Genomic DNA, 16,249 nt, shown 5'->3' with positions numbered 1-16,249 from the left:
CACCCACACCCGTATGTGTTATTATTTTATTTTTTCCATTTATTTCTATTTCCTTGACTAAAATGTTTCCCATTTTAGTCCTCTTCTCACCTACCTCCTGACTCTCCTGTAGCACATGTCAGCTCTACCAGTGTAGGAGGCTGAAGGCTGCACACGCCTCCTCTAATGCAAATTCTACTTCAGCCCTCGCATAGAGAAAGAGAGAGAGAGAGAGAGAGCATTCAGCAGCCCTGGCCATGATCTCCACGTAACACAGCTGAGATTCCAACCTAAACGCAGTGGCAGGGCTTCATTTCTGCACCACTAAGCCGTGAAATTATCCAGTGAGTCACCGAGACTCTTCAAAACTCACCTTAAAGCATACCTGTTTTCCCAGGGCTTTTAACTATTGTAGTGCAAAAATAACCACTGCGTGTTCATTCAAAATGGCATTAAATGACACGTCTAACAGGGAACAAGTGAACGAAAAAGAAAAGGAAAGCCACACCCTGCTAAGCACCTGTTAACCCCTTATTATTAAGTTGATCTTCTCAAAGCACTGAGTAACTAGAGTAAAACTAATAGGAAATGTATGTCATTATGATAGTCAGGTGATAAGTCCTGGGAGTGTAATATTTGCCCATTCCTGACAGGGTTTTTTTTTTAATCATTTACCAACCAGTAGTTACTCACGAACCCCCCACATATCACACGATAACACCCATCAATACTGAAAATTTCATGTAGTTACTCTATATGTATATTTTGAACCATTATATAATGCTACTGTTGATTTAGTTTTCTATAACAGCAGCTTTCTCAGTAGTTTGAGCTCATTATAATACTTCTATATAACAGTTAATGGCTTACACAGGGACTCTTATCGCATAAATGGATACATAAAAACGTGTATATTTGTTGATGTGGTGCAGTTTTCTTTAAGGAGACATTTATTTAACATTGATGAAAGGAGTCTCCAGCGTCAGCGCTTTGTAACAGTCAGAGTTAAAGCCGTAATTTTAAGTTTTCCAAAGCTGGAAAGTTTTTAAGTCTTAAGAGGACTTTGAGGTTTATCGATAACAATGACAAGTTGTGTTATTTTGTCTTATTAACTTAAAAAGAGTGAAAAAAGCGAGGCTGGTGAGTGAATGGATGTTTATAGCTGCTGTAATGTAAGTGATAACAAGAGCTAAGTTGTTTCGTGGATGTTCCACATTATTAAAAGTAACTATAAATGGACAAAACGTGCAATATGTCATTCTTGTCGATAGTTAGCATTGGCAAATCGCGGTGGTATTGGCGGAATAAAACACTTAAGGATGTGAGGTTATTGGAAAATGATTAACTTCAGGGTGGTAAAAGTAACTCTGCTTCACACTGGGCCACATCACACCACCACGTTGTTTATTATTTTCCTATAACAGCATGCCCTGTCGTGTTTTATTCCTAAGCAGGGATACACCATGGATGGTCAATAACAGGGCAACACTCAGTCACACACACACACATTCACACCTAGAGCCAGTTTAGAGCAGCCAATCCACTGTGCACCAGCATGCCACCCAATCCATTATTGTAATTACTATTAATAGTTATGAATGTCATCATGCCACTAATGTATTAGGAACATGCACCACATGCTGTTACTGTTAATGAAGAGTGTGTGCACTAAAGTCGCAAACATATTCTCAGCTGGATTAGAGCATGAACGTCAGCAGTCAAAGTACAAACAGCGTCTGGTCTGACGGCTTATCTGAATAAGACATTGTGTGACTAACAGGGCTATCTGTGTCTGTTCAGATTATACTATAACCACATTACACTCTGTCACTTCTGATCATGAAGTCAGTCATATTTCTTAACAAGGTGAGCTCTGGCTACAGGCTGAATCTGCATTATTGTCTACAAACACAAAGCACAGTGTGTTCAAGATCATTCCTAGATCCTGTATTTCTAGTTCCTCTCAAAGAAAGTCACATAACCTCATTATCATTCCTTCCCCCTTCACAATTGTCGTTTCTTTCCAACATCGGAAGCACCGACTTCCACTGCGATTACTTCAGCTCCATTGAACTTTTACACTTTTCCTCTTTAAGCCATTTCATGTCGTGAAGCATTACTGTAGTAACTGCTTGCAAATTGCACAAGCAATAATACATAATGACATGATGCAAGATCTTGTGAAAAGCACAGGCAAGCTATCAGATTAGCTCCTGCTTGCATCAGGAATACAGCAGTGATAATTCTAGAGCTGGGGTGTGCGGAAACATGCGGCTCAGATCTGAGTCACTAAAAAATACCCATGACTCAAACACTGTTTTTAACCCTGACGAGAGTTTACACCTCGGGAGAGGCCACACTCTGGGTTGTTCCCTGGTTGAGTCAGAGCTGTCACTGACATGATAAGTGTTTTCTTATGTAACTAAACAGTTCCTTTTGAGGATGAAACATCTTCATAGGTTACATATAAAACTGAATATAAGAGAGTGCATGCATGGAAATTAAACTTTTGACAGTTATGTTTTGGACGATGAAGTGCTGATTTGCTCCATATTATCGTTAATAATAATTAGAATAGGATGATCATTTATGGCTGATAATTGCATCATGCAATACTGGAAGGGCTGGTGTGGTCTTGAAAGTGTTTGTCAAGCTACAGAGGTTATTCAACTTATTAGAAAACTAGATAAGAGAAGACAGAGTCTAGACTTGATTAGTATTTTAAATACAATTTGACTGGGGCTTATTCAACACTCCTAAGCAGTTTAAAATTCAGTACACTGCTTCTACACCCATTTCACCCATATATTTGTGTGGCGGCCTGGGAAAACCCTTCAGATTTTGACATTTATTGCGATATACAATTCCTACATATTTTCCTGAATTAAAAATTCCTGAATCAAAATCCAAAACACTGATTGTCTAAAAGCAGTTTATATTTATTGATTACATTTACATTTAATTTAATGTCATAATAAATATATAAGAAATAGAAATAAGACCATGTAAACTTACGTAGATCTTTATAGCAGCCATAAACTATTTTATGAGTCCTTAATAATGCTGATGTCATCTCTATTATCTATCAAATATATTATCAAGTTTGGAATTATTAATCTGTTATGACTGATTAATTATTTAATATTACTGCAGAATTTTAAAGAATGATACGATTACAATGGGAAATGAGTTCTTCCTTTCATTATCAGCATCATCCACATCAGTGTCTGTCTCATCACCTGAGGTAAAAGTTACTCATGGATGTTAAACACGAGCCTCGTCAATGTCTCTTTTTCTTGACTGATCTCTGTTCACGCTAACATCGATAACAGCCGTTATCTATTATCAGTTTTGGTCAAAACCCGATTTTTTTTGTCATTTTTTGGCTGTTTTCCAGAAGTCAACAACAGTGGCGCATGACATTTTTTTTCCCCAAGCTTCCAGACATATTATCTCTCTATGTATTATTTTTCACAGGGTGAAAGAAAGATGAACGGCGAAGCTCCTCCAACAATCACCATGGCTCTCATCAACCCGCAGGCTCCTCCACCCCAAGCAGAGAGCAAACAGTCCCCCATTCAGCAACTTTCTATCAGTGTGTGAGTGTCTCTGAGTCTCCTGTTTTCCTGATTGTTTCACATTCCTGATTTGGTTTGTAATTTCTCGAAGATAGGTTCCCAACCCAGTTCTTCTGGAGGTCCATAACCGAGATTAGCTCCAATCCTAATCTAACACATACATGATATCGAGAGGGCATTGCTCTTGTTCTTTGTTCTATACAAAATGAATGTTTTATTTATTTGATTTTTATGGTCCATATTAATGATTTAAACTGCTAATTAATGATAATGAGGTTCTCCTTCAGGCCCGTAATTTGATTATGTCAGCCTATGGGGTGCTAGTCTATAATCAGACATTACATTATTTCTCAGATAAATGAAGTTCAGAGTCATTCTGTCACTCCCTTCAGCAGAACAGAAATGCTAGTGATGTAGAGTTTACTGCAAAGTTTGCCTGTCGTTTTTGACTGGGGAGAAAGCAAAAACTGTACATCTATTTAACAATTTACCTACAAAGAAAAAGATTACAAATCCAAAGCAAGGCAAAACCAACAAGCAACACTAGCTCATCAGCAGCAGGATTTCTTATCTGCTAGAGCATCTTCTTTCATTCTGAGCTTTGAGCGGATATTTAAATACTGTGGCTTTTGCTGGATCACGGACCACATGTCGCTTAAGTGGAAATCTGTTATCTGCAAATCAGTCTAGCTATTCTTGTGGGGAAGCAGCAAAAGTGCAGAGATGCAAATGTTTCTCTTTCTCTAGGTGTGCTGCCCTGTATTCATACACTCCCCATCGCGCTGAGGAGCTGGAACTGAGCAAAGGCGAGATGGTAGGGGTTTACGGGAAGTTTAAGGAGGGCTGGTTACGTGGTCTGTCCCTCAAAACTGGCAAAGTGGGCATCCTGCCTGCCAACTATGTCACACCTGTGCTTAGGTAAGACGGTGTTTGCGCACTGTTGTGTGCATACATTGTATACACAGTCACACCCATCTCAGACATCCAGTCAACAGCCACTCATCTTAAAGATTATAATACACTCACATTTGTTTTGGTGTGGTGTGTTTTTCTGAAAAAAATAAAAAATAAAAAAAATAAATCCCCACTATATGCAGTGTATCACCATTAATTATTAAAAAAAAATGCTATTTAACATATTTACGCTGATGTTCCATTGATTTGCTCACCTTTCTAGTTGCCCAATTGTGTGGCAGCCTGCTCATGCCCTCATTTGTTCATAGAGTTATTATTGCACCTAGTGGTCAAACAAGTGCTAATAGATACCCTTTGGGGCAGGAATCATGCTGCCCCGTGCTGCTCTGTGAAGATTTTCAGTGGCGAAGGATGAGCAAATAGGACAGATAATGAGGGGTTGTCAAATTGGACTAGTTTAAAAATAATCCTTGGCCACCAAGATCTTGTTTTATAGCAAATAATTGGAATTAAATGCAATTAATCTCCACAAACAGTGCAGATAGTGCATCTATGATGTACAGAATTACTATTATATTCTATACTATATTGCAAAGGTTGGAAGAAGGAAAAGGGGACTACGAAAGATATAATGTCCGTACATTAGAAATGTGTGCGCACCATGGTGACCTTGTTTCCCATACAAAGACTGTAAGGCTCTAAATTTTGCTGAAACCTGGCAACCCTGGTTGGTGATATTAGCTTCTCCTTTGTTCCTACATGAATAGCACCTTTTGTCTCGAACACTGTTGAACAATAGTATGTCTAAAACGGCTCAAAACCAGCTTCTTTCAATTCTTAACTGCCCATTACAAGGTTACACTAAAGATTCAGTAAACAGTGGCATATAGCATAAATCAAGTGTGATAGCCGCTCACATTAATTTTGTTTGAGGCTATGTTGTTATTAATGTCATTCTGCCTCACCAAAATCAATGGTCATGAGCTGGTGCTGCCAACATGCTCAGCAACATTCCTCTAGTAAACAGTCATAAATTATATTACATAAAGCACAAATATGATTTTAGCTGATCTAACATTCCCTTGATCCCTTATTTACGCTCACACTTGTGCATACATGAAGTTAAGGTATATTGGTGATAATAAAATACAGGTTACAATTGTGTTACTATGAACTCAAAAGAGGAGGCCTAGGTAAATGTAAACAATGCTAAGTAGTGAAAAGAAAGTGTAGGTTAAAGGTGCAGTTTATGATGTAAAGTATTTATAGACCTGTAAAATTATGTAGTTTAACATCAGAGAAAAACTGCGACGTGACCATGCAATGGATATGGTTGTTTAACTTCAACTCCAGCCGGAATAGAGACGCTTTAAAGTTTAAATTGGTGGATTGTTATGGGAGAGTAAGGTTGGTTGTGAGGTCGGTTTGATTGCTGTGATTGTGGAGTCAGTTGTGGGACTGGCTGTGAGATTGGTTGTGGTGTCAATTGTGAGGTCATTTGTGCACTTGGTTGTGGGCTTCCTGGAGGGCTTGATTGTGTGCTCAGTCGGGGACTTGGTTGTAGGCTTGGTTGGGGTCTTAGCTGTGAGATTAGTTGTGGGGTTGGTTGTGAGGTTGGTTTTGATATCAGTCATGGGGACGAAGTCCTGTCAATGTTATATCGCAATTGCAATTTCCCTTACAGACAGCAGAGGGCTCTACATAGGCTCTACATATTACGGAATTCACCTATATGGTTTTTTATCCTGTACCTGGTTTCAGATTTTCAGATTTATTGTCACATCGCAGTTTACGCAGTTGCTAAGTAAAGTATAAAAGGCGAGTGAAATTCTTATGTGCAGAGAACCAACAACAATGCTGTAAAACTAATATATATATATATATATATATATATATATATATATATATATATGTGTGTGTGTGTGTGTGTGTGTATATATATATATGCACACACATGCGTATAAATGTATTAAACACAATAAAAGTTATTTAAAGAATAAAAATAGAATAAAATAAATAGAAAAATAGATATAAAATAGACACTTATTATGGTGTGTTTTTCTTCTCACAGAACCTCTGCAATGTTTCTTGAGCAGCAAAAGCTTGCTGTTCCTAGTGCAGCCATAGCGTCAGCAAAGAGATACACACCCCAGAATCCCCAGGCAGCATCGATGCCTCTGGATAAAGTAAAGGTTGAAGTCGCTGCTCCAGTCGGTGCCATGCCCCCACAGGCAGCTGTACCATCTGGCAGTGCAGCGAGATCTCCTCAGGCAGGAGGAAAGCAGGGCTGGGACACGGTCAGACGAGCCTTCCAGACTTCACACAGAGGTGAGAAATATCAGCATGCTGCAGCCATTTGGGTCACCGGAAAAAAACCTCTGTTTACAGTTTACCCTTCAGCTGTAGTAGGGGTTCACACACATGGAATATATAGAAGTGTGTTATATACATTTAATGTGTGTGGTTTCACAAATGTTCCTTCATTACTGCAAGTAACAAAAAATGGCCAAATAGTGTAAAACTATCAATACGATTTCTGAACGTGAAATACTTGTGGACTTCCACTTGCATCTATGAGCATCTTTAAAGTTCTTTTTTCCTAGTTCCTGTCAGTTTTAATAGATATTTTCTTTGACTGTTTGGTTTTGTCACAGTTGGCAATGGTATCTTTCAACAATCTGATATCTCTTTATCTCTTTCTGCTGCTCAATATTTATGAAAGCTCTGTATTTTCTGTTTTAGGTCTTGTGATGGCTATTTTTCTGATCTTACTAACTCTTCACTTGACCTGATTTAAATTAGACTTAAAGTACAAAACATATGGACCATTTTAAGCCTTAATGAGGCACATTCAAACCAAAAGGCATGTTTTGGGCAACTTTTGAGCGTGCTAATGAAAATCGCTGAAGAGGAACGACTCAATTGCTGTAATATTTAGGTGGTGTTACATAAGGTTTTGAACAAACAATTTTGCAGATAATCTGTAAAACAGGTATATATTTCAACCAGAAATCAGGGGGATGCAAACTTTTGCACCCAAAAATCTAGAAATCTATCTTCACTAATATAAGTGCAAAAATTGCCTTGAACTCTAGACAGCATAGTAGATCTATGCTTTTAATTTAATCAATATTAAAATTTTAAAATTAAAATGTGCAAATAAATAAAAAAGTACATAAAAAACAAATTGCAAGTGAAAATGATATTCAGATATATTACAGGTTTCTGCATGGAAACCACTAAATGTTTCACTTTTAAATTAACCCTACACTGAAAAAAAGATGGTTAAGTCCTCTTGGGTTGCTGATACTGATTAAATAGATTGATATTGGGTTAAATTTGTTAACACAATGCAATCTGAAACCTTTATCAACAGAACGTGTGTGCAACATCAGCTAAGATGCTAATTTTGCTAATATTAGTAGTAAACAAGGTTTGGTTGTTATGAGTTATTTTATCAGGTTTGGTTATTGTTGAATAAATCTTTCAGAATGTGACATAAATTGAGACTTGGTTACTGAAATCTCACTTATGCCCACCCATAAGTTGTTTTAGGCATTAAGCTTATTAAACCATTTACTGTTCTACATATTTATTTTTAATGATGTAAAATTATATGCTTATGTAGAATATCTAAAGTACAAAGATGTTTGGTTGGAAATTTTGTCAACTGAGTAACTTTTCAGATTTGTTTTTTGAGAAATTATGTAAGTAAAAACTCGTTAGTGGGCTCAGACTTCACCTAGCGTATATAAAGCTGTAATGTTTCTTTATGAATATTTTAGATTCATTAAAATTTAAAGCGGTTTGTTCTGTTTTTCATGGACTATTTATACAATTGTATAGGCTCACTCCGCCATAACAGCTACCATCCCCAAAATCCAGGACCAAGCCTTCATCCTCCACCTCAGGATTTGGGACAGATCTATGGCTTTGGCCGCTCTCCCGTCCTTCCCAGGAAGAGAAATGGCTTGTTTACAAATCCCATCAGGTCACAGCACTGGACTTATGAAGGAACAACACCCCCTGGTGGTGGATACCAGACAACGGATACCAGATATATGGCTCCGAAGGAGACTTCCACAGCTCCTCAGTCTATTCTGATAAAACCAGATAGTCACAGGCACAACACAGAAAAGGTAACCAGAATTACATTTCCATGTGCTTTTTATACTGCGTAATGTCCAATAGTCCACTAAGAAGAGAGTTTTTATTTCATCATTCATGAAACACTATTTTATTTATATGAAATTATCTATATCAAAAATTACATGTTACAATAACATTGAATAAATTGGCATTTAAATAAATAATTTAAATATGTATGGAATCACAACAGTTGAAAAAATATTAAGCAGAGGATGTGCGAACAGGACATTAAGATATATTTCAATTTATACAACAGTACTTTTTGGTCCACTAATTTGATTGGTCGAGCAGCGTCCCAAGAGTGCCTATATTTCCTATAATCGCACTGGGACTTTTTACGGTTCACTCTGCTCGTCTGTGTTCGCCAAATAAAGTCCACTTCCTAGTTCAAAATAGTTACTACAGTAGTGTTAGCGACATCATCAGCCGACATGGCAAACGAAACATTTTTCAGGAATATAACTTTTGACTTAAAATATGAAAGCTCGTCAAATGAAGATAGAAAGGGAGAAGGGAAGCAATGATTAACATGAATGTACAAATCAATGTGAGCCAGCTAGCCAGCTAGCCCATGTGCTATAAAGTGAGTGTAGCTTCTACAGAATATCTTTCTGCTAGCGGAGCAAAAATACCATTTGGAGTATTGTGTCCGAAATGTCACGTACTCGATATTCATTTCCTGTTTATAGAATCGTTGTATAAAATCAATATCACACTCGCAGTTGTGCGGTCATACTGAATATTGGCATGGCTGTGATTACCTACAAGTCACAGCTGTTCCGATATTCAGTATAAACACACTCTTGCTCGTCCAATATTGCTTAATTGATACAAACATTTCTCCAAAGTTTTCTTGGTGTTGGACCATTTTATTGGACACTTATTTGTGCCACTAAAGTTAATATTCAGTGTTGATTGTTTAAATCGATCAATCACTTGAGTCTAGGTGAAATATTTTCCAGATTTTGTACAACAGAAACACGTTCGCCCTGTTGTCAGGAAATGATGAGTTTAAATCCTAATGATACCACAGGTGTGTTTGGCTGGAAGTCTGGGTGAGAGGGATGGTGTTACGCTCTCCCCTGCCAATCAAAGCATCACTAACAAATTGTGGATGTCCACGAGTTCATGTGTGTGAGGAAATCACTTAGAACATTCCTCCGATTGCGTTTGCCTTGTAACGTAGCATGAGCAGCAGTTTGAAATTTGGAAAAAAGGAAATGTTTTACAGGTTGCTATATTATGATTATTATGATTTGGCTTTTTTGTTTTAGCCTGTGAAGTCAGTGAGGTTCTTGACTGAAGAAGTCCCCCAAACCACAACAAGGTTAGCGTCCGTGTCGTCTGGAGCGCAGGTCATGGGTAACACTCAGAGTGGTCCTGCAGCTCTGGAGCACTGGAACCCGTCAGCCATCATAGGTCGGGATGGAAGTATCTCAGTCCTTAAAGACATAAAGACAATCATGCAAAGAAAAGGTCCTGGTCAGAATAATGCCAGTGGGGATGGTCTGCCTTTAAGTACAAAGCTGTACACAGTCAACAGCCAGTCCAGTCCCATCAGGTGAGTGCAACCTATCAGTGCAATCCTGAAGGAAATCCATTCATTCATTTTTTCATTATTTAACCCACATCTCAGACATCCTGTCAGCAGCCAGTAATGAGAATAAATGGAAAAGTATATCCATATTAGAGATGTTCAGAGATATTATATTAGAGTATATCATATTAGAGATGTGCACCTCAGATTTGAAATTTCTCCTAAAAGTGAAGTGACATGACATTATGGAGATCATTTTTACATAATTTTGACCCAAGAGTAACAATGTGAGATAAAAGTGTTTATGATGGCTGAAAGAAATTATTTAAAGACACTTTGGGCATATGCTCAAGCAAATTTGCATTTGGATTATCAATTGGATTGCAATATCCATTTGGATAGTGGTCTAATTGTGAATGTAAAGTAGATGGGGTGTAGGCTTTTGGATTGAGTCTATTTATTAATAATATTGCTTCTTCTAAGCCTTTATTCAGTTTTTTTTTTTTGTATTCAGAAGTGAGAAAAATGAATAAAAACAGTCCTTATGTAACAGTTACTATGTAATAATCTCATAAAGTGAAATTATTATGAATTTAGATAAGTGTGTGATAAATTTCCCTTATTCAGTTTCACTTGCTAAGATAGCAGTTTCACTGTTAATTGATTTTCACACTTGTGAAGCAAGAAAGTCAGATTTGTCTAATATTTATCATTCTGAGATTTCGGAAATTGTGTAAAATGATATCTGTAGAAGTAGGCTGAATAGTAGTATATTTGTTCATATATATATATATATATATATATATATATATATATATATATATATATATATATATATATTGCTGCAAATAGTTTTGCAGTGCAGCACATATAGTACTGTTTCACTTTTCTAACACTGCCAGATCTTACATTAGGGTGGTGCATGTCGATGATATGTATTCACATCTATTGTTTTAGACACAGGGTGTTGATGGGATATAATGCAAAGACTGATGCGGAGCTGAACCTGCTGGAGGGAGAGCTGGTCCTGGTCCAAAAGCCTCGGCCAGACGGGAGGGTTCTGGTGAAACAGGAGAGCACTGGTGTGACTGGCCTCTTCCAAAGCAGTATTCTGGACATATTGGACAAAGTTGCCTGAGTGTGTGTGTGTGTGTGTGTTTTCACAATCTGCTATCAAATAGAACACCCTCATTGTTGCTTTTGGATCCATGCAGAACAGGTCACCTGCGTAAGAAAAGCAATATAATATGCTCTTTATCTAATTGAGTGTGTTTCAGTGTACGGCATGCCTCATCTCACCACAAACACACATCCCAGATCCTCCTCAAATTCACTGTGTCATTTGTCACTTCTGAGACATACCACTGCCTTTATCTGGGGTTATGAAGGTCACATGCACATTGGGGTAGAGGTTTTTTTTTTTTTTATACATTGATATGAACAAGGGCTCCTGAAGGGCCAGAGCACAGCACAGAGTTTAGTATCCTTATACCTGATTGATCTCATCAGTTAATTACCAAGGCATGAACTGGGTGTGTTTGTTAAAAGGAAAACACACATCTCTATAAGGTGGTGGTCATTGAAGGTTTGAGTTTGACACAGCTGAGCTGTGTCTCAGATCATGTACCTGACCTTGTATTTAAAGTATATACTATGTACTAGTCTGTAAGACTTAAGTTGGTTTGTACATGAAAGATTTGCACTTATTAAAAATGCACTAAGTGGTACTGCGATTAGTTGCTATCTGATAATTGCTATCTAACTGTCATTTGTGTTTGTACAGCTCACTAACAATTACAGTTTTGAAATGAGGACAGAAACCTGCTGTCCTGCTGTCATTGGTAGCCATTTTGATGCTATCCACTATCTGGTCCTCTCTTTGTGTCTTATGGTGAATGATTGGACAGGTTAGTGCAAAAATGTTCATTGATGCACATATAATTTATTCAGCAAATATTGTCCATCACCCAGTTGTTTTTACAGCACTTCATTTATTCGTTTTTCTCTGTGGGAACACACTACACTGTTAATAATTATCATTAACAATTCAAAAAAGGATGGTGGGTTAAAATTGTTGGTGGGGTATAGGGGACATCCACAGCTCTTTTTTTTTTTTTTTTTGTGGCTACATACTGTTTGCTTTGCCTTTTCTAAAGCTATGGCACACAGCACCATTAATTTCTGCAGCTGAATTACGAAAATGTATTTCTATCCGTCTCAGACACTTTTTTAACTCCTTAAACCCATTGGTTTTGAAATGAAGAGCCTTGTGATGACAGAGATTTTTTTTTTAGATGTACAACCCCAAATCAGGAAAAGTTGGGACAGTATGGAAAACACAAATAAAAAAAGAAAGTAGTGATTTCTAAATTTACTTTGACTTGTATTTCATTGCAGACAATATGAACACAAAATATTTCATGTTTTGTCTGGTCAACTTAATTTCATTTGTAAATATACATCCTTTCCTGTCATTCAGACCTGCAACACATTCCAAAAAAGGTTGGGACAGGAACAATTTAGGGCCTAGTAATCAGGTAATTTGGTTAAATAATGATGTGATTTGAAACAGGTGATGTCAACAGGTGATTGTAATTATGATTTGGTACAAAAGCAGCATCCAAGAAAGGTCTAGTCCTTTAGGAGCAAAGATGGGCCGAGGATCGCCAGTTTGCCAACAAATACGTGAGAAAATTATTGAAATGTTTAAAAACAATGTTCCTCAAAGAAAGATAGGAAGACATTTGCTTATTTCACCTTCAACAGTGCATAACATAATTAAAAGATTCAAGGAATGTGGAGGAATTTCAGTGCGTAAAGGACAAGGGCGCAAGCCTAAGCTGAACAACCGTGCTCTCCGATCCCTCAGGCGGCACTGCATCAAGAAGCGTCATTCATCTATAAGCAATATCACCACATGGGCTCAGGACTACTTTGGCAAACCTTTGTCAAGTACCACAATACGTAGTTACATCCACAAATGCCAGTTAAAACTGTACGGTGCCAAAAGGAAGCCCTATGTTAACAGTGTCCAGAAGCGCCGTCGACTTCTCTGGGCTCGGAGGCATCTGGGATGGACCATAACACAGTGGAAACATGTACTGTGGTCAGATGAATCAGTATTTCAGGTATTTTTTGGGAGAAATGGACGCCGTGTGCTCCGGACCAAAGAAGAAAAGGATCATCCAGACTGTTACCAGCAACAAGTCCAAAAGCCAGGGTCTGTCGTGGTATGGGGTTGTGTCAGTGCCCTTGGTAAAGGTAACTTGCACTTCTGTGATGGCACCATTAATGCTGAAAAGTACATAGAGATTTTGGAGCACAATATGCTGCCTTCAAGAAGACATCTTTTCCAGGGACGTCCATGCATATTTCAACAAGATAATGCAAAACCACATTCTGCACACATTACAAAGTCCTGGCTGCGGAGGAAGAGGATACAGGTACTTGACTGGCCTGCCTGCAGTCCCGACCTGTCTCCAATAGAGAATGTGTGGCGCATTTTGAAGTGCAAAATGCGACAACGAAGACCCTGTACTGTTGCCCACCTTAAGACTTGTTTGCAGCAAGAATGGGACAAAATTACACCTGAAACACTTCTTCACTTGGTGTCTTCAGTCCCTAAACGTCTTTTAAGTGTTGTGAAAAGGAATGGCAACATTACAAAGTGGTAAATGCTTTACTGTTCCAACTTTTTTTGAAATGTGTTGCAAGAACCAAAATAGGAATTTTGTTTTTTTTTTGAAGAAAAAACAATAAAAATCATGAGGAACACATTAAATAATGTGCTGTTGTATTGTCTGCAATGAAATACAAGTCAAAGTAAATTTAGAAATCACTACTTTATTTTTTTATTTGTGTTTTCCATACTGTCCCAACTTTTTCTGATTTGGGGTTGTAACTGGTTCGTAGTTAAGATTTAACACCTAAACTCCCAAGAGCTGTTGGCAAATCCAGACTTGCACACTAAAACCTTTCCTATGGATTGGATTGGAAACAGCCCAATCTGGCAACCTGGACTTCAATATAACCATGCACTTTACATTCTATCTTTACTGCTTTGATATTAAGTAAATGCAAAAGGGATCTGTTGCTAATTTTATTGTTTTATTTAAACCAGGGGAATGGTATCCCTCAAATCCTTCTTCAGACTGAGACTTGAGTACATATGTGTATGATTTGAGACACAGCTCTGGACGATGGATTGTCTCAGAGCACAAGATCCTGTTGTTTAAATGCAGTAAATGTGAGATACTTTTGTCAATATAACACTGCAAAACCTGTGAAACAGGCACAATTTAATCGACAACAACCCATGCTAGTTTATTTTTGTAGTACAGAAATAAATGATCTATGATAAAACAGTTGCTGGTTTATTTTCTTGAGTTTTTTGCCTACTGAATTGTTATGTATGGTGTGTTATGCTTATTAATAAAGGTTAAGCACAGCTGCATCAGTACTGCTATGCAAAGTGGAGCACAGCAGGACAGCCAGCTCCACACTGCAATAAATAGCCTAACTGTTAACTAAACCCTAGTAGGATATGTAGACAATTTGTCAGAAGATCAGCTGGCTGACCCGTTGTCTCTTTAAACAAGCTTCATATCTATACTCGCCAGACACTTTAATATGAACACCTGTACCCTTACTCATTCATGAACTTATCTAATCAGCCAATTGCATGGCAGCAGCGCAATGCATCAGATCATGCAGATACAGACCAAGATCTTCAGTTAATAAAACTCTCTAATGAAACTTTCATCAAATATCAGAATGGGGGGAAAAAATTCTGATCTTAGTGAATTTGACAATAGGATGGTTGTTGGTGCCAAATGGGCTGGTTTGAGTATTTTATAAACTGCTGATCTGGGGTTTTTTTTTATTTAATTAATTAATTAATTTTTTTAAACACACAACAGTCTCTAGAGTTTATACAGAATAGTGTGAAAAACAGAAAACGTACGGGTAGTGGCAGTCCTGCAGGCAGAAATGGCTTGATGAGAAGAGAGATCAGAGGGGAATGGTTCTAGCTAACAGGAAGTCTACTGTAACTCAAATGACCACTCTTTACAACTGTGGTGAGCAGAAAAGCATCTCAAAACCCACAACATGTCGACCCTTGAAGCAGATGGGCTACAACAGCAGCAGACCACTTCTGGTTCCTCTCTTGTCAACCAAAAACAGGAGTTGGGGTCTACAGTGGGCACAGGCTCAGTGAAACTGGGCAATTGAAGACTGAAAAACATCACCTGTTCTTTTTCTATTCTGTCCAGGTTTGGTGAGTGTGAAGTTCAGAATGCAGCAGCCCACAGCCTTATCAAGAAAAGCACAGAACACATGATCATTCCTTCCTTCCTTCCTTCCTTCCTTCATTAATCTGCAGTAACCACTTTGTTTATGCTCCACTGACTGCATATTAAGTTCCACATTGCATAAAAGGCTTTGGTAATGATTTTTGAAGCTTTGAATGGTTTTATCTCTGCTGTATCTAGCTGATCTCCTGAAGCGATGTAGCCCACGCTGAGGAATTCACTCAGCTAAGGCAGGTCTCCTGTTAATCTTGAGGATCAGTCGCAGCTCAGCTGAAAGAATGATAATGATAATGTGCATTGTGCTTTGTTCATTTACACTATATGACCAAAAGTTTGTGGACACCTGACCATCACACTCATATGTGCTTGTTGGTTATTACAGGTTATTACAGGTTATTGCTGTTATAATAACCTCCACTCTTCTGCGAAGTCTTTCCACTAGATGTTGGAGCGTGGCTGTAGAGATTTGTGTTCACTCAGCTACAAGAGCATTAGTGAGATCAGGTACTGATGTTGGGTGAGGAGGTCTGGGGTGCAGTCAGTGTTCCTGTTCATCCCAAAGGTGTTCAGTGGGGTTGAGGTCAGGGCTCTGTGCAGGACACTCGAGTTCTTCCACTCCAGCTTTAGCAAACCATGTGTTTATGGAGCTCACTTTGTGCACAGGGGCATTGTCATGCTGGAACAGGTTTCGGTCTCTTAGTTAAAGTGAAGGGAAATTGTAATGCTACAGTGTACAGGGACATTCTATACAATTGTGTGCTTCCAACTTTGAAGTAACA

At 38.1% G+C, this 16,249-nt stretch overlaps 1 protein-coding gene across 2 annotated transcripts in view; it reads left to right on the top strand.

Moving 5' to 3' along the window:
* sh3rf2 (SH3 domain containing ring finger 2) overlaps positions 1 to 14,522 on the top strand; it is a 34,023-nt gene extending 19,501 nt beyond the window's left edge. Inside the window, exons 5-10 of one of the 2 annotated variants that reach the window (XM_026918625.3) lie at positions 3,457 to 3,578; positions 4,305 to 4,475; positions 6,544 to 6,800; positions 8,358 to 8,611; positions 9,896 to 10,182; positions 11,116 to 14,522. In XM_026918625.3, coding sequence (XP_026774426.3) covers positions 3,457 to 3,578; positions 4,305 to 4,475; positions 6,544 to 6,800; positions 8,358 to 8,611; positions 9,896 to 10,182; positions 11,116 to 11,296 — 1,272 coding nt within the window. In that variant the 3' untranslated portion in view covers positions 11,297 to 14,522. Of the gene's footprint in view, positions 1 to 3,456; positions 3,579 to 4,304; positions 4,476 to 6,543; positions 6,801 to 8,318; positions 8,612 to 9,895; positions 10,183 to 11,115 lie in introns of both variants that reach the window. The other variant, XM_026918624.3, reaches the window with a different exon arrangement.
* Positions 14,523 to 16,249: the final 1,727 nt, after the last annotated feature.

This window comes from Pangasianodon hypophthalmus, chromosome 9, assembly GCF_027358585.1.
Source record: "Pangasianodon hypophthalmus isolate fPanHyp1 chromosome 9, fPanHyp1.pri, whole genome shotgun sequence".
Classification (NCBI taxonomy): domain Eukaryota; kingdom Metazoa; phylum Chordata; class Actinopteri; order Siluriformes; family Pangasiidae; genus Pangasianodon; species Pangasianodon hypophthalmus.
The sequence above is the reverse complement of the archived record's forward strand: the minus strand, read 5'-3'. Positions and strand labels throughout refer to the sequence as shown.